At 41.1% G+C, this 22,097-nt stretch overlaps 2 protein-coding genes across 13 annotated transcripts in view; one reads left to right on the top strand and one right to left on the bottom strand.

The window, feature by feature from the left end:
* Window positions 1-22,097, top strand: part of SPX (spexin hormone) — a 288,585-nt gene that overhangs the window by 147,761 nt on the left and 118,727 nt on the right. The window lies entirely within an intron of this gene.
* Window positions 1-22,097, bottom strand: part of ABCC9 (ATP binding cassette subfamily C member 9) — a 68,998-nt gene that overhangs the window by 8,469 nt on the left and 38,432 nt on the right. For 6 of the 12 annotated variants that reach the window (XM_051772367.1, XM_051772366.1, XM_051772371.1 and 3 more), the window contains 15 exons: window positions 21,305-21,343; window positions 19,358-19,459; window positions 17,922-18,006; window positions 17,346-17,426; window positions 16,662-16,799; window positions 16,046-16,171; window positions 15,406-15,502; window positions 14,259-14,494; window positions 13,197-13,345; window positions 12,375-12,444; window positions 11,386-11,543; window positions 8,771-8,863; window positions 5,545-5,647; window positions 3,130-3,231; window positions 371-491 (listed from right to left, as the gene is read on the bottom strand). In XM_051772367.1, coding sequence (XP_051628327.1) covers window positions 371-491; window positions 3,130-3,231; window positions 5,545-5,647; window positions 8,771-8,863; window positions 11,386-11,543; window positions 12,375-12,444; window positions 13,197-13,345; window positions 14,259-14,494; window positions 15,406-15,502; window positions 16,046-16,171; window positions 16,662-16,799; window positions 17,346-17,426; window positions 17,922-18,006; window positions 19,358-19,459; window positions 21,305-21,343 — 1,700 coding nt within the window. The remainder of the gene's footprint in view (window positions 1-370; window positions 492-3,129; window positions 3,232-5,544; window positions 5,648-8,770; window positions 8,864-11,385; window positions 11,544-12,374; window positions 12,445-13,196; window positions 13,346-14,258; window positions 14,495-15,405; window positions 15,503-16,045; window positions 16,172-16,661; window positions 16,800-17,345; window positions 17,427-17,921; window positions 18,007-19,357; window positions 19,460-21,304; window positions 21,344-22,097) is intronic. The other 6 variants (XM_051772374.1, XM_051772369.1, XM_051772373.1 and 3 more) reach the window with 3 other exon arrangements.

Raw genomic sequence — 22,097 nt, 5'->3', positions numbered from 1 at the left:
TGCATTATCCCTATGTTTGTTTCTTAAATAGCTACATGGATGTTTTATTCATCCCATATGAACAAAATGAAAATACTATATGAAATACCATTTTCCCATATGAAAATATCTATAACTGGTATTTCCTGATTGTACCACAGGGCCATTCTCTGTCTCCCCAGCATTAGACAGGGATTTCTTTTCATGTTGACTGGCATGGGCAACATATCTCATAGCTGCTTTTGGCTCTCCTTGTCACTCACATCAGTGGCAGTTCCTCCACATCAATGAGAAGAGATTTTGGCCAAAGTGGTGTGTACATTTTGCATGACCAAGTCTACCATTCTTTCCCATTACCACACAAAAACCCCAAAAGATTAGAGTGCAATACCCAAGCAGCCTTCATAGTTCTCCGACTCCATGTTCAGGAAGCTGTGTACTTTCTTTACTGCACCCATCTGCACCTCCAGATCAGCCAGATTCCTCACTACCCAGTTCAGGTAGTTGGTTATCTGCATCACAAAATGAAAACAAGGTCAGAGTTCAGCCTTCTGCCTGTTCATCTACCTGTTTGCAAATAAAGGTTGGATACAACTGGGAAAGCCCTTGGCCTCACTCAGGGACATTCCACCACCTCAAAACCCAGTGCAGCAGCATCAAATCCATAACAAGGCAGTCATACTCCATCACAAACAGCCCTGACACAGTAGCTTAATGCTTGGTATTCCCATCCTTGTTTGTTGAAGGAGAAATACAGAAAAGAATCAAAACTGGAAGCTCTGTTAGGAAGTACAACATTTTCTAATCTTTCAAAGACTGCAACTAAGGATAAAGGAAGTTTGTCATTTGCAAATATATTGAAAAGATTTGATGATAATTTCATTTCTGTTTCTGCCTGCATATGTTTAGATAACCCACTTTTCTCGGGGAAAAATATAAGAAATTTTTAGCACAGAAACATAAGAGGAAAAAATGTGCTATCAGTTCAGTAGTAGTTCCTTCCTGTGTTTTATTCTCATTTGTAATTAAAAGGATTTGATCAATAGTAAAGGTATTACTTCCAGTAGATAATAGTTGACAATTAGTTGTCTAACAACACCCAGTAGATTAAACAAACTGATTTGTAGTCAGGACTGACTATTTAAGGCTGAAAATTGTAAAGCTTTTTCCTAAACATTCCTAAGTCTGTATTTAGGCGCATATATAAGAAAGAAAAATTGATCTTATTAGTAACAGTTGCTTGCCAAGAACCTTTAAAAATTGAGTTATTTTATAGACCTGCTAAAGGTTTAGAAACTTAACACAGTGAAAACATCCTATGCACAAACATAATTCAGAGAAAGGCTTTGTAATTTTTTTTTGTGAGAGATCATTGAATCTGACAAATAAGGACTTTATTATGAATAAATCCCCCAGCCCCATTTCTTTCCCACTAACCTAATACTGATGCAATAGGTAAACAGAAAATAACTTTTACTGAGATTCAGCAAAACCTGTTGTTAATTTAGAGGACTTAGTAAGTAAGTAAGACTTAGTGATCATTAAGATAGAGTTCTGGAGGGGGTTTTCTTTGTTGTTCAGAAACTCCTCATTTGGTGCCCAGCTGCTGAGCCAGGCAGTTATAGAAATGGGTAAGTTTGCAGATAAGCAGAACACTCTGCAGAACTGCCAGGCCTGATAACAGAGCCTGGCATCCAGAAAGCTCTACCCACCACTTCAACCACCAGCTCACAGTTGTACAGGGGGGCTGGCAGTGTTTACAGAAGAGGAAAGAACAAGCCATGGATGTCTGCTGTAAACACAGCCTTGGTACAGTTTGCTCTCATCCAGGTCCAAACATCAGTCCTCTCTTACCTCCAAAGAGAAATAATACAAAACTCTGTGCCAGGGGACACAGGTAATGATCAAACCGTCTTCAGAATGTCACCAGTGTTCTTGTGGGGAAGCAGAGGGACAGGTGAACACTTGGTGACTACAGCACTCCTTCCTCTGCTACACCAGACTTCAGCACGTGCCTGTTTCACACCAAGGATCTGTTTGCAAACACAGGCTAAAACCAAGGAAGCCAAGGATGATGCAGACATCCCGGCACTCCCAATCTCTGCTCATGAAGCTGGATTACCAGGCATGTTTTCTGAGGGAAGCTGAAGCCCTGGGACTGATTCTCAGTTGCTGGCAGGTCCTTACACTGCTGCAATGACAACATAAAGGGGATCTAAGGCCATCCCAAGGCAGCTGCTGAGAACTCTGTTGTAACCACCGGCTTGACAGCATTTAGGTGCAAAGGCAGATCTCTGTGTTAGACCCATATCCCTCCATCATATCAGTGTTTTAAAGCAGTCAGATTTTTGCCATGGTTTCAAAAGTTGTTCCTGCCACTGTCATCATCCTGCTTTTGCCCCCACTCCTGTGGTTAAATCAGTAATATTTCTACTCTCTATGGTGACTGTAATCCACTCTGTGCTCATGGTGCTCTCTCAGCCTCTCTCGTAGCCAGGGACACTAAAACACTGCTCCCTCTCCTCAGCTAAAATAGCTCACTGCTCATGACAGTGGCAAAATGAGTCAGCTACTGGACCACCAAAATCTCATCATTCCCAACTCCATCTCCTCTGCTTTCCTACTGCTGCCTGGCATGATGAACCATGCCTACAAAGGTCCCAGTCCCCAAATCCATTCAGAATTGCGTGGACAACATCAGGCATCTGAGTAGTTTCCCTCCAAAGGCAAAACTGGTGTTTCTGTTTCTTCAGCAATTATTTGATTTGGTCTCTGGTTAAAGATTACTTGGATTATGACAATCTGTGGAATAGTATTTCCTGGCAGGTTTTGCCATGTAGAGGCAGAACCAACACTGTGTTATACAAACCAGAGTGCACGGCAGGTCCTCTTACGCATTTTTAATTTTCCTGCTCTGCTTGGGAGCACGCAGGGCCTGGGAATGGCTGTGTTTTTCTAATTGGCTCATAAAGCCTGAAGCAAGTCCAAGTTGCCCTGAACTCTCTCGACTTTGGCTCGAATCCATTATTTGCAGGATTGGGGTTTTTTTCAAGATTAAGACAGCTGGAAGATAACCATGTATATATAAAAATATTATAAAATTAATACTTGGTTGGTCTGAAAGTTCTTAAGCTTTGCCTTGGTACGTACTGTCAGGGCGTACAGGAGACCCAGCCCCACAAATCCTGAGTTGGGCCCTTCAGTGATGGAGGTGACAGCTGCAGTCAGGACAATACAGGCACCAAGGTAATCCTGGAATGAGAGAGACAGGGAGAGAAAGATTCTAGGCAACATTAAAAGGCAGCAACAAGAACATTTCTTTAGTTGAGGGGCAGTTTAACTTTACTGAGAATTATTTATATAATGACACCTACTACTTAATTATTGGTTTGTTCTTCCTGGAGAAGGTCACAGGTTGTGGGGCTCAACCTGAAACACTCTAAATCAACTTGCTGAGCACAAGTGAAACAGGCCAGTAATTTCAGCAAATCCTTTTGGTATCTCACTGTGGGAGCCCCAGATAGAGCAGGTATCAAAAAATCAAAGAAGCACATAAAAAATCCTAAGAATGATATAACAAAGATACCTCTAATTCCTACCACTAAAACAAATCAGTTCCACTTTCTCCACTCTCTTTCAGGTCTTCTTAAAACATGGGTTTGCCTCCTCAGAAAAGAGAAGTATCAGTGACTTCACAAAATCCAGGAAGGCTTTTGGTAGAATTTATACAGGTCATGCATATGTTTTATTGGCAGAAGCTTTGCAGGAGCTGGAACCTATTTTCTTGATGTGCACCTCAGTTTTGAAGTGAATGCCACATGTGATCTCATGGAATCAAGGTGCCTGATTAATGAGACCCTTGGTATTCCCTCTCTCCCACTGCAGCCTGCACTATATTTAGTTTGGATTACATTTTCCATCCATTTTTCTCCTCCTGTCTGATAATGCCTGTAATCTTTCCTTCTGAGATTGCAAATGAGGGTTGCCTGGTTCTTCTGCCCGTAAATTGTGTTGCAGAGTAGATGACAGACTCAAACTTTAGTGGGGGATGGATTTAAACTGAGAGAGAGGAGGTTTAGACTGGATATTAGGAAGAAATTCTTCCCTGTGAGGGTGGGGAGGCCCTGGCACAGGTTGCCCAGAGAAGCTGTGGCTGCCCCATCCCTGGAAGCATCCAAGGCCAGGTTGGATGGGGCTCTGAGCAACATGGGCTAGTGGAAGGTGTCCCTGCCTATGGCAGGAGGGTTGGAAGTAGATGATTTTTAAGGTCCTCTTTAGCCCAAACCATGTGATTCTGAGATTTTATGATTGACATATGCAGGGAATTGGAACCACAGTGGTCTTGAGACTCCATCAGCAGCTGGGATAGGACTTGACAGCTGCTATAAAATCCTACAAGCTTTTGGGTGATCTTAGTACCAATGTGCTATTAAGGAGAGCTAAATGAACTATTCCCTGGCAAGGCCACATTATTCCTAATGCTATGATGAAGCGAGGCATATTTTTGGATCAGGTTCATTCTACATGTAAGCAAGCCTAAAACTGTGAGACGTTAACAGGCATCGCCACAGCTCATTCCAGGATTGGCTGTTACTCTGTTATTTATCTGCCTTAGATTTGGAAGCAAGTTCAGCTTGGTCTTGTATGCTCTAAGAAGCTGAGAGTTTCATGCACAAGGGAAAGCTTTGCCATCATAGGAAATGGAGAATAACTTTGTTGCTCTGACAGCATACCAGGAAAACAAGGTGAGTATCCAGCCTTTGATGTGGGGATTAATAATGCCTGTTGCTATTTGTGTCTAGCAGAACCAGGTCACTGCTCTGTTTATTTACTGCTCTTTGGGTTTGAGATGAATAAGGAAATCACAGTTGCTTTGCTTGCCTCTTCTTGCCTTGCAGATCAGGAAAGTCCCTCACGTGCTGTCCCTGGAGAGCCCCCACAAAAACCAGGAGCCTATTTCACTGTCAGTGGCTGCTCTGTGCCCTACTGTCATTTTTTTTCCGGTTGGAGTCTGGTTCTGCCATCTTTCATGATATCAAACAGTAAAACCACAAAGAGTATGGCCTGACAGCTGCAGTAAGGGCACTGCAAGGAGGGGTTTAACTTACAGCTGTGGGGTCAAACCTGCTGCTGGAGAGATACTTCAGGACCTAAAAGGTGAGTGGTGCCTAAAACAGCCCTGGCAGAATGATGACACAGTTCACAAAACTACCAAAAATCCGTGTCCTTCTATGAAAGTAGTTCCTGCTGGAGCAGGTCTGCAGATGCTGCACAGTAGCAGAGAAAGCCTTGTTTCAAGTTATGTAAATGTTTGTCCTTGCATTCTCTTCACACACTACACAGCACAGCAGCAAAAGATGAGGGAGAACTTGCATTTTCCTACTCCTGGCCAAGAAAGCTGAAAAAACCCTGTGGGTTTAACATAACAATGCTGCTCTATTTTAAGGAGCTGTGTGTGTAACCTCAGCGCGAGATTAATTCCCGTTATTATCTTCTCCGCCTCAGGCGAAGCCTCTGTTTGCTTCCAAGGTTTCAAAACCACGGCTGGGACGAATCCGAACGTACCGTCCTGACCTCCAGCCATCTGTTGGCAGCCGACAGAAACAAGTAGGCAATGTTGTTGGTGTCTGTCAGCTCCAGCATGCGCTGTTTGAACCTGGCTTCGTGCCTGCCGAGAGCAAAGTTGGTACATTTACAACACGTCACACGCTCACACACAGAAGGGTGAAGCATTAACTCTCCTCTAAGGGTGAAGCATTAACTCTCCTCTGACTTCCCTCCCTCCCTCCCTCTCCCCCCCCCCAGTCAAAACGTTTTGCCCTTCTGATTTTGGGTTAAAAACTCTTCCCTGCTGCCACAACTCTCCATAACCAGAGCTACCCGTGTGATGGGGAGGGTTTGTTTTGGAGCAGATTTTGGATCAGAGCCTGTCCCCTGAAAGAGACTCCAGCGCTGGGGTGCTGGGCTTTTGCTTATCAAAGTTGATCCATTTTTTATAGCTGTGGCCACCCTTCAGTCCTCTAACAAGTGAGTGCTGCTGTGGCTCCTTGCTTCTTCCTCACAAGCCACCACCAAGACCTGCCATCTGAAAAGCTGATTTCAGATGTCTCTGTAGAAATTTTACTGCATGGCAGACAAGAATGGACATTTCATGTATTGCACATATTCTTTTCAGTAGTTCTATAGTATGGGAAGACACTGGCATGGGAATATCATGTTCCTCTCTTGCCACAGGAGCCTTGGAATCATTTCCCAGTCACCTCTTCCATCTACTTTTGATCACAGATGAGCTTCTCTTTGTCCCCCAGTGATAATGACTTTACCATGTCTCTCCTGGGTAAAAACCTGCTGTCCATTTTAGCCAGATCCTGATTACTTGTTATTCTCACACAGTCTAATTTATTAATATAATGAATTTAAGTTCATTGTATTAATCACAGCTGATTTTAAATTTTGTAGCATGTTATTGGTGACTCTTAGGTCAGGTATAAAACAAAGTTTGTGCGTCTGCTACTTTATTGCAACTGCACCAGCTGATCTGACAAAAAAAAGTTGCCTGAAAAGGTGCCTGGCCAGCTGCAGGGCTCTTCAACAGGAGTGACACCTCTAAGTAACAAGAGTGACACCTCTCAGCTAATGTAGATCAATCCACAGATCAATACCTTTCAGCCACATGGCTCAGCTGTTTTCTCAGCCAGTCACAGGTTGCCTAAACAACTGGGAAACTACAATGAGGGAGAGCCAGAGATTATCTCTGAATTGCAAAAATGAGGGGTGTTACCTCCACTGTCAGCTGTTTCCCTCTCCCATTTGCAATGCCCATCACATTTAAAACCAAGTATGCCAGAGCCCCCAAGAGCTGAGGTACATTTTGGGAGGGGAGGGGGAAATCCCTCTTGGTGTAAGTGTATTAAATTCATGGTGCCTTGCACAGTCAGAGGGAAACCATCTTCTTGTTTCATATTCTGCTCTCTGCTCCTTACCCTTACTTGAATAAACCAGCTGAACTTCAGTCAACAGCTCATTGTTTTATCTTCCATTTTAGTCTCAAGGCCCTGCTGTGAAGCACCTGTAACGCCTGTTCTACCAGAAATTTCCTTCTTTTTTCCTCTGCTGTTTCCCACTGGTGTTTTACTTCCCTCTACACAGCTTGCAAACATGGCAAGCAACCTCCCCAAAAGAACTGGTAACAGGAATGACGTGGGGAGGAGCAAAGATGCACTGACAATCCTGCTCATCTGCCTTCCTGGCAGCAAAACTCCTGTTTTCCTAATGGAAAATCTGACATGCTCAATCCGTGTGCTTTTGTCCACGTTCAGCTCATCTTCTGGGCCACTTTAGTCTTTTATCCTGTCAGATGACAAACAGCAAAGGTCACTGAGATTGCTCTCTGATCCAACTGTACTACTTTGTGGTAAGTTATGTGAGGAGCTGCTCTGTTTTATCCTGGAACATACTGAACTCAAACTGCAGAGAATGACTAACAGTAAATACGAGCTTGCTGACAAAAAGTGCTGGAGACTTCAAGTTTGGTTGACAGTGGAGCACAGACAGGGAGATGAAATGGCTTTGATTAGCACCAGAGTTCCTGGAGAACTCAAGTGATGGTTGTGATGCCCAGTCCTTCCCTCAGGTTGCCTTTTGCTCTCTGCCATCCAAGCCCACAATGTCTGTTTTATAAGGTAGAGTTCAACTCCCAAGAGGTGCTAAGCTCCTTCCTCTTTCTCAGGAGACAACACGGTGAAAGGCCACTCTGAACCTCTCAAGAAGCACTCAGCTACATCAGCATCAGGCCTTAATGATGATTTACTCTTTCAGTGTGTCATTCTGGTTGATCAAGCTTGCTAAGACATTTCCTGTTGACCACTGGCTCACGTCTCTTCAACACAGCAATACTTTTGCTTGTCCTTCCACATTCCTTACTGCAACAGCCTGTACTAACAGCCCAGGCCCTAAAGCTTAGCCTGAAGTGGTGAAACAGTCTTAAGCTGATCAGAGAGGTGTGTAAATGGCATTGCAGTGAGGTCTGCTCTGGTTTGAGGTTCTACATGGCACAGGATGAGTGCAAGCTGTGCTTACTGGGGAGCAACATCAAGCTGGGACTTGCTCAGTCATGCCAGATATAATGTAGTGAATATACAAGGAGAATTTGGCCTGTATTTCATGTAGTAAGTAGAGAAAAAATACATGTATGGGAAGCTGAAAAAATTACCTGAATCTTCTGGAATTTATTTTTCAATTTTGATTGGCAAGGGTAGGTTTTACAGTATTAAGATCAAGCTCTGTTCTGCTGTAGTTTTCTTGGAAAGTCTCCCAAGCTGCACACTTTCAGTTGGAGAGTGCTATAAAGATGTTTCCCTGCCCAGGGAGTGGGTTAAATACAGAACTGATTCAGGGACACAGGTTGTAGGATGTAGCAGGGGGGTCTGAAGGAGCAATGCCTGTGCCTGCTTGGCAAAAGGGAGCTTCCTGCTGCCCAGGTAAGGCATGGCTAAAACAGACTGCTTAAAAGTCTAAATATCATATCTGAAATACATAATCATCTTTAATTCAGTGGAAAACCAATACAGAAATAATTAGTGTGTTACTGAAAATATGCAAAAGGTTTTAAAGGCATGGAAAAGCTATAGGAAAACAAAATTTCTTCATTTGGTTGGTTTTTTGGGGTTTTTTTTTGAGATAGTTTAAGAAAGCTCATCAAATCCAAGAGCTTGCCCTCAGACATGCTCCAAGGAGGCTGCACAGGCCAGACCAAAAGCCAAGCCTCACTCTAAAAATTTGTTTTACTGACCCAAATGCTCTGATGGTGGTAAGGCCTTCAGCTGTCTCCGAGAAGTGACACAGTAAAGGGAGCTGGGTGCTGTCATCGAGTTCCTGGAGGTCCCTGGGAGCACAAAAAACAACAGACACCCATTACAATGTAAACATCTCTGGCTGTAGAAATTTCACTGCATAGCAAGCAAGGATGGACCTTTCATGTATTGCACATAATCTTTTCAGGAACACACAAAATTGTCTCTCTATAGTATAGAAAGACACTGGCATGGGAATATCATGTTCCTCTCTTGCCACAGGAGCCTTGGAATCATTTCCCAGTCACCTCTTCCATCTACTTTTGGTCACAGATGAGCTTCTCTTTGTCCCCCAGTGATAATGAATTTATTCATGCTAGCCAGATCCATAATTCCCTGTTATTCTCACACATTCTAATGTATTAATATAATGAACTTAAATTCAGAACGGCTGATTTTAAATTTTGTAGCATGTTATTGGTGACTCTTAGGTCAGGTATAAAACAGGGTTTGTGTGTCTGTAAGCTTATTTATTTTATTGCAACTGTACCAGCCGGTCTAACAAAAAGAAAAGGTGCCTTTCCATATAAATCTTGCTTCATTTTCCATATCTGTAAGTACCACAACATGCTGAATGTAAAATATAACAGATGATGATAGCAGACCTTCTATTTGCAGTTATAAATTACCACACTGGTTGAAACAGAGACAGCACTGACAGAGAAATAATATGAATGATAAATTTCCTCAATTATTTAGCAATGGTACTTCCAAGACCTGCTTGGAGCAATGATATTTAAGTCCAAAGAGTTTCAGTCTCCTGAAACAGGAATGTTTTCCAAACCATGGAGAAAAATCCATCTTTCTGTAACACTCTGCCATTGGCACAGCAGCCAGTTGTATAAACAGAAGAGAGGCCAGATCATTAGAGATTTAAAGTCTTTATCAAAATCCTGCTATGTTTGCACACTGCATTAGACAGGCCAGGAGAAATAAGTGCTCCATGATGCTGAATGTTGCAGTACACAGAGCTAATTTCACTGCTTATGTTTTGATGATAAATATCTTTCAAATTTATGATGGAAAATACACAGAAGTTTTTGAAAGATGTAATGGAAAATACAACAAAGTGCTGCAAGAAATACTGTAAATATTTGCATTTCTAAAAATTAGTGAAGCTTATATTCCTGCAGAGTACTGCATGCAAGTAAGTTATAAATACTGGCTGAAGCTGCTCCTTCCTCCTTCATTTCCCAAGACTGATTTTTATAGAAATAAATTGGATTTTTTTTGGTTTCTGTTTTGCATTGGAAGAACACGAGCCAACCCCGAATGCCTCACAAGTGATTTAAAAGAGTTTAATTTAAACAGATTAATTAAAAAAACCCAACACTCCTCATACAGATTTTCCCAGAAAAGTAAGGGAATAAAATGGATGAAGTAGTTTTGGACTTGCAGAGCCCATGGGTGCTTGTGTAGGTGTGTGCTGACTTAGAGGGGTGATCAACCTCTCTCTAGCTTGCATGGTTATTGCTGCATCAGGTTTGGTGGGGTAAGAGCAAGGTTTCTGGAAAAACCTCAGAGAAATTAAGCAGATTCTTTCAGATTTAAACATTTTCCTGGTTTATGAATTCTGATTATGTCATTTTCTTAAGAATAAATCTTGGAAATTCTGAGGAAAGACCATGAAAAGTAGGGTAAAGTGAAGCAAAATTATTAATATGTTGCTCAGTGCCCACCCTGCTCCATGGATTTAAGGGGAATAACTGACACAACTCTTTCTGGATAAGAAGCTACTAGTTTATCTATTTCTTATTTGCTGCAAAACAGCAGCTAATGCTGTAGCATGTGCCTACTGCAAAGATAAGGCCAGATAATAATAACCTGCTAATAATGACAGATTCTTTTGGCCTCCCTGCAAGTCAGCAGGTGCCTTGGTGAGTAATTTTAAGTATCAGAGAGTGGTGTAAATCCAGCAAAAAAAAAAAAAGGAAGAAGAATGGATCCAATTTAAGAAAAAACCTTCAAAAGGCTTGCTTAAGATGTTTTACAGAATGAATTTAGCACGAGTCTAAGAAATCCTGATGCTCTTTTTGCTGAAAAATTGTACTTTTTATACCCAGGCAAACCATCAAAATGGTTTGAATATGGATATGAAATGCTGGAGAGTGGAAATGACTTTCTGTAGAGGTTTTTTCCTCCAATATGAAGAAAAAGCAGCAACTGATGTTAATCCAGGGAGTTATTTTCCATTCTCTACTAACCCTCAGAAGGTCAAAGAGGAGCTTTGACCAGAGGCAAGCTGGCTCAGTTGATTAACAGACTTCATGCTCATCTGACTCAGTGTACACAACAGTGTACAAAAGTGATGCAACTGGTGTTACTTCCCTAAATATTCCATTTGTAGTCAGGTCACCTGGAAAAACCCTCCTGTGTATGTCCCAAACTCACGCCTCAGGATCAGAAGCAGGATGCCATGGCCCTTTTCCCCTTACTCCTGTAGCCTCACATTCCATCACAATTCTTAACACAATTTTTTTTTTTTTTAAAGAAATTTTCAGGACAGGCTTTGTTGTTTGGCTTTTGTTTGTTTGTTTTTTTTTTTAATACGTACTTGGAAGCAACTCTGAAGTATTTCTGGATGAAGTAAAATGCTATCCCGAGAGGCACGAGGGCCACAAGGAACCATGGGGTGGCATAGGAGATCATCCCAATGGCTGACAGGCAGAGCAAGGTGGACCTGGTAAGAGACTCCAGCGTAGGAGGGATGTGCTACAGTGAAATAAAAGACTTACATAAGGCAAAAGATCACTATAACAGCCCTTTTCCCATGGAGGACCACCGGGAAAGTGGAATGATACCACTGTGCAGTCATCAATATTCTCTTTACATCAGGAGACTTCATGTTTCTGTGAGTCTAATACCCAAATGTTAAAATTAAATGAGCCAGTGGGTTTGGGTTTTTTTTTTTCTAAAAGTCAGACCTTCAAATCTCCTGGGGAAACAGGAGACATTTCCACCTCATCTAGATAGCAGGTAAGGAAGAAAAAATTGTTCTTCATATCCTAAGTATTTAGAAAAATACAGTGAACTTTTTTAGAGCCTCTTAATTTTTCTTCCACGTTCCCATCACCCTCACATTGAGGTTCACTGCTCATTCAAAAATTTTAATGCACAGCCATAGTGAAACATCCTTTCCTTCCCCTGAATGCTCTAAATCCACATGTGCTACAGCCAGGGTGGAACATTTATTTGTCATATCTACTCCTATACAGTTAAAGTTACTATATTCTACCCTCTTTCCTGTTTTGAGCTCAAAATATGATGTTTTGCGAATCCAGATCTTCCAGCAGAAGCAACTAATCTCCATATGAAGAAATTGAGAGTCTCCATCTCTCACTACATTTGATTTTATAGTTACTTGCCCATATTACTTTCTATTTTTATCACTCCCAGTGCCTGTTTTGCCATGCTTTTCTCTACTGAACATTTTAATACATTTAATAATACGTACCTTTAATACATTTAATGCTCTTATTCAGTATCTAAGTGAAAATTTGCAAAGCCAAGGTGCAATAAAACAGAATATATCGATGCATCTACCTGGTCAATGATATTTGTGTCAGCAGAGAAACGATTCAGAATCAGCCCCAATGGAGTCATATCAAAGAACCTGTTGAACAAATTAAAACCAAAAAGTTACCTGTAAAGGAATTCCATTTTTGGGTAAAAAGTCCAGTCAGACAGAACACAGAGAGCTGTCTCCAGCCTTTCTCTAAAACCAAGCAGTAAATACAAGTAACACAACAGATATAAAATCTGCATCCTGACTGTCCAAATGCTTCTTTTGGCATTTCCCCCACAGAAAAAAGCTTTATCTCCTCTTCCAAAAACCTGCTGTCTTATGTCCCGGACTTTCATTCTTGCTCCCTCAAGACTTAAGATCCCTTCCAAAGATCTCAGCCTGTCCCTGGCTCCCGATAAAGGTCACCAGCCCCAGAAGTTTCATGGAAGCACTGGGATAACTTGATTTGTTATTCATGCATCCTTTTGGCCATCCTGCTGCCTCTGTTGTCATCCACAAAACCTGTCCCCGGCCATCAGAAGAAGCCTTGGTGTCGTTTGTCACCATGTCACTGCTCAGAGCCGGAGTTTGGCTGTCCTGGAGCTTGAACACGACACTCCAGCCTTGAAGGGCTGCCAGTTATCCAACAGATCTCAGCCAGACAAAAAAGGGGGAAGAATTTCACATGTTCTGCAATGGAATTTTCCCCCCCTTAATTCACCACTAGTTGTTTTCACTTTTTGAGGCCTTGGAGGAAACAGGGTGGCCACGAGAGCTTTTTGGAGGAGTGCCCTCCCAGGTACAAAGAGGGCAGGTTTTGATCACGGAGCTTTTTGGGGGGGATATAATTTCTGCTGTACCTGATGGGTCCAAGGATGATCTTGTTGAGGAGGTTGTGGTGTAGGTTCTTGGCTGCTGTGAGACCCATCCACTCCACAGTCAGTGATGTGATGAGGCAAAGGACAATCCCAGCTCCAGAGAGGATGCTGAAGACAGCTACATGATAAGTCTGATAAAATGACAAACATATCAGTCCTAGAAATAAACACCCATTTCTGCTTTCTGCTAGGAGGTTCCCAAGGTACCAATCAGCTACTATGTCACATCACTTATATTACATAGTTGTAATTATAATCCTATATAATATCTGGGAAATAAAAAACTATGACTGATCTGCAATTCAGTAAGTTCACATAAGCAGAAGTTATGGTAGTTCTAAGAGCCCTCACCCCCCCACTGATGAACACCCTTCAAGGCCATGAAAAGATAGTTCTTAAAACTGTGAAGGTGGACTAAATGGATAAATAGAAAGGATCACACATTTTTGGCCAAGAAATTCAGTCAACCAAAGTAGAACCTCTCAAGAATTAAGGCATTTGAGAGACAATGGATATTCCACTTTATTAAGTTCAAGCATCATAAAATTCCCAGAGCAGATCCTAGACTCATCTGCCAGGGTTATAACGCATTCAAGCCTTCCGAAAGTTTACTAAGTGGATTCCAGTGCAATATTGTATATTAGTCAAATTTACAGCTATAAGCAGATTGTACTTAAGTAGCACAATTGAAGATTTTTTTAAAATTTTTTTTCTGGCAGGACATTACTCAACAGCCAGTACTTAGGAAAATGGGGTCATTGACTTAGGAGTTAAAAAATCCAGAAGGAAAAGTTTAGTATGAGGTCCCTTCCTTTGAAAGGTCAATTATTTTTCTACCCTCAAGCCTGTTTCAGTTTTGCATGTTCAAAAAGGTGGATAAAATTTGGATGGCCTTGTTTTAACATGAAGAATTTGTCCATCCTGTATAATAACCAAGGTTACTCCATCTATCACCTTTCCAATGTAACTAGATGAACAGCAGATGATTACTTTAGAATATTTTTTCTTTCTTTCTTTCTTTTTATCCTCCGAGGTATGGCTAACCTTATCATCATCAGCATTCCTGGCTTCATTTGTGTTGTCCATGGATGTCCACGTAGCAAGCCAGTAATCTATGGCCACTATAACTGAGTGTTTCAACAGCTTGGAGAAAATCATCAGAAAGAGCAAGAAAAATCCTCCAGAGGTGAGATATCTCCAACAGGTTTTCCACGGCATCTTTGTCCTCAGCCTCATGACAGTTGACATATTATCATCTTCATCTTCTTCCTCTTCTTCCTCTGTGACTCAGACATTAAATCAAGTTTAGCTGGGACTCAGTACTAGGAATTTTACCTTGTTTTACTAGATTTGGGTGACTCTTTTCTTGTCTTGAATTTTAATTTTAAAGAAAACACTCGGTTTGTCATTTTAAAACAGCAGACACTTCAGACATATTCTCATAAGACTTTCCCAGTGCTCTTTAAGCAATTCTATTGTTTGTCAGTCTTTGACTTGTTGCAGCTTTGTTAATTTTAGTTAAACTGACTATTTATAGCAGAGACCAGGCCTTTCCCAACCTGTTCAGCTCCTTTTATTTTACAGTCAGCAGAGCAATTTGGGTCGCATGGAAGATTCTAGAAAGCCCTTCAAACCTTTCCATCCAGAGGCTCCAACATCTGTTGCACAAAAAAGTTCAATTTTCCCTTCAATCAAGAGCACTAAAGCTTTGTCTGTGATAAACTGATAATTGATCACATTACACTGAAACACAATTAGTGGGAGATACATGTTTCATAGTTGTATAAACAAGACATTTAATTTTTTCTGCAGATAATAAGAATATATATCTCACAGCCTTGCAGGCTGCACTTGAGGAAGGGAAATGTTGCCCTGCTCTTGACAACTACCCCGATTTGTTCTCTTTAAAATTATTTCTGTTGTTTTACTTCTCTCTCATCCCTCAATAACTCCAGGCAGTGTGAGTTATCAAAGAAATTAACTTGTTCTGTGACACCCTTATCCCTGCACAAATACATGGAGAATTCCTCAAATAAATCATATCATAAACAGCTCAAAGTATTGGACTTCCCAGTTATTACCAAGTGTCACCATCATCTTCGTATTTCATAGCTCAGAATTGTCACCTATTGAAGTGGAAAGGCAATGAAACATAGGAACAGATTAAATAAAGTGAAATGATAAGACATACCCTCATCTTCGTCTTCCAGCTGGGATTTGGATTCTCTGGGGTACATGGCCCTTCGGAGGGTTTTCCTTTCAAGAGTAGTTTGGTCAGCTTCCATATCCTGAAATAAGGAAGTGTATTTATTCATTTAGAGCTTAGCTGTCTGCCACTGTGGCAGCACCAACAGTAACCTCAAAGAGAACTTTATTGGGGTCACTTCACTCACAGAACCGAAAAGCACAGTGTTTTAGGATTTAACTTTCAGAAAATCCTGCTTTGTCCACCTACTCCCCTCTCTCTTTCTTCCAGTCTTTCATTCCCTCTCTTCTGGAATGATAAAAACTTCAGAAAGAGCCTTTAGAGAATCCTAAATGTTCATGGCAATAACAGAATAAGAGATACCATGGCCCACCAAAGGATGAGCTGTGCACCACATTCCAAAAGGTGGTTTGGGGAATGTGTCCTCACAAACCACCCATGATGGATGTACCACACACTTCCTGGAAAACCTACTCCAGTCCTTAAAACTCCTTACAGGTCATGCAGTTCTGCCCTAATGCCTAGCTGAAAACTTCTTCTGACATAGTTTGGGGTGGGTTCTTTTTAATTTAAATGGAGAATATTTCTTTTCAGAAAAGCCATCCTTGTCTAAATGTCTATTTACCTTTTCCAATTCTTGATCCTGGCGATTCATCAGAGTTTTCCAGTGTTCATAGAGCTCAATATCCTTGTTCTGGATATCCTTTAGTGTCCCTTCTCTAAGCACCATTCCATCCTTCATTGCTATGATCTAGGGGAGAAAGCACCTGATAGATTTACTCAACAACATAAATATCATAATCACTGACCTGGATCCTACAAGACATGTCTCAGTATTGGTGGCATTGCCATTATGCAAATTTCTGTGCTCACTTTATTGAACATTTTATGAATAACTTCTTAATTTTGTTGGCACAGCCCATAAACTGAAACATTGAAACATCTTTAGCTGCACTTGTGAAAAGCACGGACAAGACATAATATATAATAGTCATATTTGCAATCAAAATCTAAATTAACTTTGATTCAATTTCAATTACAAAAGCTACATAAATAATGTGAAAATAAAATAGTTCTTCCACTACAAAAATCTGTATTTGTTAAAGTGGCAGGTGGCCCCATGGCATGTGGAATTAAGGAGGGAATCTATTACAGAGAAAAGTAGTAATCCCACCAAGTGTTACAGCATTAACTTCATGTGCATGTTCATCAGATTTGCACCCTGGTACTGCTTCTCTTACCCAGTCAGCATGTGGCAGATATTGTAATTTATGTGTCACCAGGACAAGAGTCCTCTTGTCTTCCTGCAGAAACTTCAAAATCCCTTCCTGCATTAAATGATCACTTAAGTGAATGTCCAGTGCAGAGAACGGGTCATCCTGCAATCAAATCAAATTAGAAAATATTACAACAGGGTACAAAAGTCAGGCTTATTTCTAAAATATTATTTTAAAATTAGAAAGTGTCCAGGATTGCTAATGTTTCATCTCTCTCTAATGACTAAGACCCAGCCAGGGGCCTGCACTACAAAACAGGGAACTGGAATCCAGTGATCTTCAGTTCATAACAATAAACTCTGTTAATTTTTAAATAATTTAATTAATAACTTTGATGGGAAACTGGCACAGGAAAGTTAAAACAGAATTAACAACTCTTCTAATTTCCTCTAAACCAAACTGATCTTCACTTGGAGTTAGAGAACCTATTCTACTCTTCCAGTGTTAATCTGAGTAGGAAATTCCACCTCCATCAGTCTCCCAGTATGTTTTGATGCTGCCTCTGGTGGCTGCTTATTTCCTACCTGCTTAATTTGGATTTGGAGTTGAATGGAAGTCCCTGTAGCTCTCTTAAATCTAGTATAAATATATGGAATGACAATTTTGTTACTAACTTTCCCTGCTCCGTGTGGAAAAGAAGAATCTTACCAAGAAGACAATGTTGGTGTTCTGATAGAGCGCTCGAGCAACACAGATTCTCTGTCGTTGGCCTCCACTTAAATTAATCCCCTAATGAGTATAATGGATGAAAAACAGGCATCTTTGAATAAACATTATGACAGGCCTCCGGAAATGTGATTTTTCACAATTATATGGAGCTCCAGTAAATATCAAAAACTTCATTAAAATGCTAATTCTGTTGATAAACAAGCATAATCTTCATGTAATACCAGAAGATAAATTATTATTCAGCAACTACTCACGGGTAAGTGTAAATTAGGAAGAGCTGCTCTGAGCACAGTAGGCTTTTCAGATTGAAAAACATAACAAATACAAGTATCAAATTGTGCATGTAAAATACAGGGGACTTTGCTCCAAAAATACCATTTGAGAAACAGCTGAAGAAGGAAAAAAGTTTTCAACTTTTTTTGCAGTGAGCCTTGGTAAATTACAATTATTTACCAGTCTGGCAGCCCAACAGAGATCAGATTTGTCTGAGTGACACCAGAGGGTGTCTTCTTAATACAAAGGCCAAGCAGAGATTAAAGCATTTGTGTTATTTACCCTTTCTCCAATTTCTGTCTGATCACCAAATGGCAGTAAGTCGATGTCAGGCTGCAGAGAACACGCATCTGTAACAGCCTTGTACCTGTAAAAACAGTCATTGCAATTATTTAACCAGCCACTTACTCTGCTAAAATAAAAAAGTTCACTGCTAAGTTATTAAGGCTCTGTGATGGATGGATAATTGCAGAAACCAGAAGGGCAAAATGATTACTCAGCAGCTAATCCTGGAGCATAGTAAACTAAGCATTGTAAAACATGTCATGTTTATTAGAGATCTTTATTGACAACACTGCTTTTTAAGGATTTAATTACATAAAATGTTGAGTATGTTTCTCCCTATCATGGAGCTGTTTTGTTGGACTCTGGAGGATTTAAAGCCATTTTCCACTGAGGAGTTATTCTCCCCCCTTTAGGCCCCTCTTCATTTTCTTCACAGTGATATTCCAGGACAAAGGATCCTTGCAATGATTCTGATCTCGCCAGAAACAGGAAACCACTTGCAAAGCCTTGAAATCTGCTGTGAGATTTCTAGGTCTGTGGGGTATCACAGGTGACCTGCTGATCAGCAGCTGGGATCAGGCTATTTGAGTGGTATCATTCAGCCTTGCCTCCTTGAATCAGGTGAATTTAGGCTGATGGATGCAGTAGCCAAAGAATCCGGTCCCTGGAATTTTAGGTGCCTCTCTGGATTTTGAGGCATTTTGTCATGGTCAGGTTTTATCGAGTCGGAATGGACTCATCCATCTTAACAAAGCACAGGCTGAGAGGAACGGGGTGTATTTTTAATAACTTAAAAGAGAGAGGATGTTGCCTTTGAAAACATCAGCAATTTGTTTTCCTTGAAGTCCAGTCACTTTTTCCACGTTTCTTAACTGACCTTTTAGAAGGATACAAGCAGCTGGATAGGCACAATAGAAGCTGTGCACCTCAGCTGTCACACCCCCTTCTCCTGGGTTTCTAAAGGAAGAATTAAGGCTATTTCCTTGCAGGAGCCCATCTTCATATGTGCATTGTTTTTGTAAAAAAGTGCCCCAGTAAGCGGATCACAGCAGGATAAGCACATAAACTCAGTGGAAACGTGCCTAGAATCCCTATTTCCAGAGTCTTCTGGCAACCTCAGGCTCCATTAAACAAAAAAGACTCCAAAGATGGGATTCATCTCACCTTGGAAATCAGAGGCATGGCTTTCTCTGTATCCCATGGAGAGCCTGCATGATTTCTCACACACATCTTCTTGAAAGGCTCACTTAAACCAGAAACCTTCCTCTGAGATGGATAAAATCAGGTTTACTAAGCCCACCCCAGAGTTAATGGGCATCGATAGATATTTCTCCAAATCCACAAACTTACTCCAGAATATGCCAAAAAAAACCCAAAACAAACCCTCTCTAAAAGGAGCTGCCAGGTGTTTTTGCAAGGAGGTTGATATTTACCTCTGTTTGTTAAAAGGGCTCCCAAAGATGATGTTTTCCTCCACGGTTGCATTCAGCAGCCACGGCTTCTGAGCTGCATAAGCCACAGAGTATCTGTTTCTACTGCAAGCAGACACAGAGCATTAGCAAAAAGCAAAGAAATGTCTGAGAATCAGGGTTTTTAACATTAATTTTATGAATGTGCATTCAGAGAAATACAGGGGAACACATAAGCAAAGCAACTGTTACAAAAATGAAGGGAAGAATTTTAAATTAGATGCTTTTGTTAGAACAGCACCCACTCTCTCCCCTGATGGCAAAATCTACACTCTAGGTTGTATTCTATTCTCCTATAAATGGCTGATACCTACCTCAATCTAGTAACTGCAATTTCAATCCAAAGGCAAATTAATAAATAATAAAAATGATTATATTCTCATAAGAATAGTTATTTGGTATTTTTTTCCTTAACATCAGAACAGATATGTGACAAGACACTGTTCAAATGGCATCAGTACACTTGACTTGCTGCTTTCTGAAGTTTTAGATTATTTTAGGTGACCACACACATAAAATAGTTTTTTCTCAGTGAATGATTTTTTACTTTTGGTCTATTAGATCCTCAGTGGACTGACATGATACTGGAAAAGAGAGCAGTTTAATACAGATTGGGAAGGAATCACTGCACTCTCCCAAGTACTTTTTGACATCCTTTCAACATGTCTAAATACCTAATGACATGTTCTTTTCTTCTGGTTGTTTTGCCAATGTACAGCAGCAAAAGAGGTCGTGTAATGTCAGATATTTCTCTGAGGTGCCCAAGGTGTGTGAGGCAGGAGTGGTGAACTGGTTCACCCCTCATGGATCTGAACACTTATCACAGAAACATGGAATCACAGAATGGTTTGGGTTGGAAGGGTCCTTAAAGATCATCTCATTCCAACCCCTGCCATGGGCAGGGACACCTTCCACTAGCCCAGGTTGCTCAGAGCCCCATCCAACCTGGCCTTGGACACTTCCAGGGATGGGGCAGCCACAGCTTCTCTGGGCAACCTGTGCCAGGGCCTCCCCACCCTCACAGGGGAGGATTTCTTCCCAATATCCAATCTGAACCTGCTCTCTGTCAGTGCGAAGCCATTCCCCTTGTCCTGTCACTCCAGGCCCTTGGAAATAGTCTCTCTCCATCTTTCCTGTAGGCTCCCTTTATGTTCTGGAAGGCCACAACTGGATTCCTTCTCAGTCTCTTTGATGCTATTGCTCCCAACAAAGCATTTGGTTAACTTTGTGTGTAAACATCTAGGATTTGCTGTCGACAGAGAGGGTTCAGGGGCATGAGAAATAGCTGGTTAGAAGGCATCAGCAGTATCCCAAAACTCTGAGGCGTTTAAGCAGTTCAGGATGCACTAGTACAAAATGTGTCCTCAGGATTATCGGGCAGCAAATCCTGGTGTGTCTCCCAACCACAGCTCCGTGTGCCACTACTTCTCTGTCAGTTATGACATGTTTTCAGTTTGGCTTGTCCTTCTTTTAAACCTGCAGGCCCCTTCCCTGGAGCCAGGGGTGGAGGCACTGCTTGACTTCAGCTCCCTCTGTGACACAGCCTGGGTTAGGCACAGCACAAACCCCAGAACACACAAAACACACAGTAGGATCCACATGATGATGTCTCTAATCCATCTAGAGGCCCTGTCTTGCACGATATGGAGCACACTAAACTCCCAGTGCTGTCAAATGGGAGCTGGGATCACTGAACATCTTTTAGACAAAACTGAGGTAGTGGTGCAATCGCTGGAGAAGATTGGGATCCACTGGATTTAACACAGTCTGTCAGTTAATCCCACAGTAAACAATTATCATCAACATGGTAAGAAAACACAGATGGCTGAAGAGTACAAAGATGAAGGTTTGGGGAAATTCTGAAGGAATTAATGCGTGTATTAAGATACACTAAAAAAAGAGAAATAATACCTTCTGGATGCTTCAAAAGAAGGTTCAGTTTCATTTACACTGTAAGTTATGGTAAATGACATTTAGTAAGCAGGAAATATAAAGAATAACAATTTGTGCTAGTTTTACACACAGGAAAACTGGAGTTAAGTACATATTTTAAGAAATCAACATGAGTTGGGGTTTGTTTGTTCTTGAAGGGAAAATAAACAAGGTCTTAGTAAAAACATAAAACTTTTCTAATTACAACAGTTTCATACCTATAACACACAGTGGCTAAACAGGCAAATCATGTTGTTAGAAAATCTGTTAAAAATTAAAAGCGTATTGTAAAACCTATTAAAAATTAAAATATTTGATATTGCCTGGGCATGTAAAAGGCTGACAAGCAATAACTCCTCCACACAGTTCTGCCAATGACCTGCAAGAGCTGGTAACTAATGTCAAATTTCCCCTGGAGCAAAGATAAGCTTTGCAGACACACCTTTGAATCAGAAGAGATCTTGAACCTGTTTATAGCACTAAGGCTGCATAAAGCACAGCACTACAAGGCTTTCCTTGGCAATCTCCACTTCTTAAGGATCATATCCTTAAGAAACTCATTCTGAAGAGCATTCAGTGGCAGTAATGACATGAATGATTTTGCAGCTCCCTCTGTTTGTTAATTGAGTCAAAAACTGTGTTAAGGGGCTGGAATGGTAGCAAAAGCAGTTCTGGACCAGTGATGATGCTCAGATGTCCAGGCATGGTGATGCATCACTGCAAAGTGCAAAACCCAGAAGAGTAAGTTTATGCCAGATAAATAGAAACAGGC

Source organism: Manacus candei, unplaced genomic scaffold, assembly GCF_025592945.1.
Source record: "Manacus candei isolate 608988 ecotype Guabito, Panama unplaced genomic scaffold, ASM2559294v1 h1tg000153l, whole genome shotgun sequence".
Lineage (NCBI taxonomy): Eukaryota > Metazoa > Chordata > Aves > Passeriformes > Pipridae > Manacus > Manacus candei.
The sequence above is the reverse complement of the archived record's forward strand: the minus strand, read 5'-3'. Positions and strand labels throughout refer to the sequence as shown.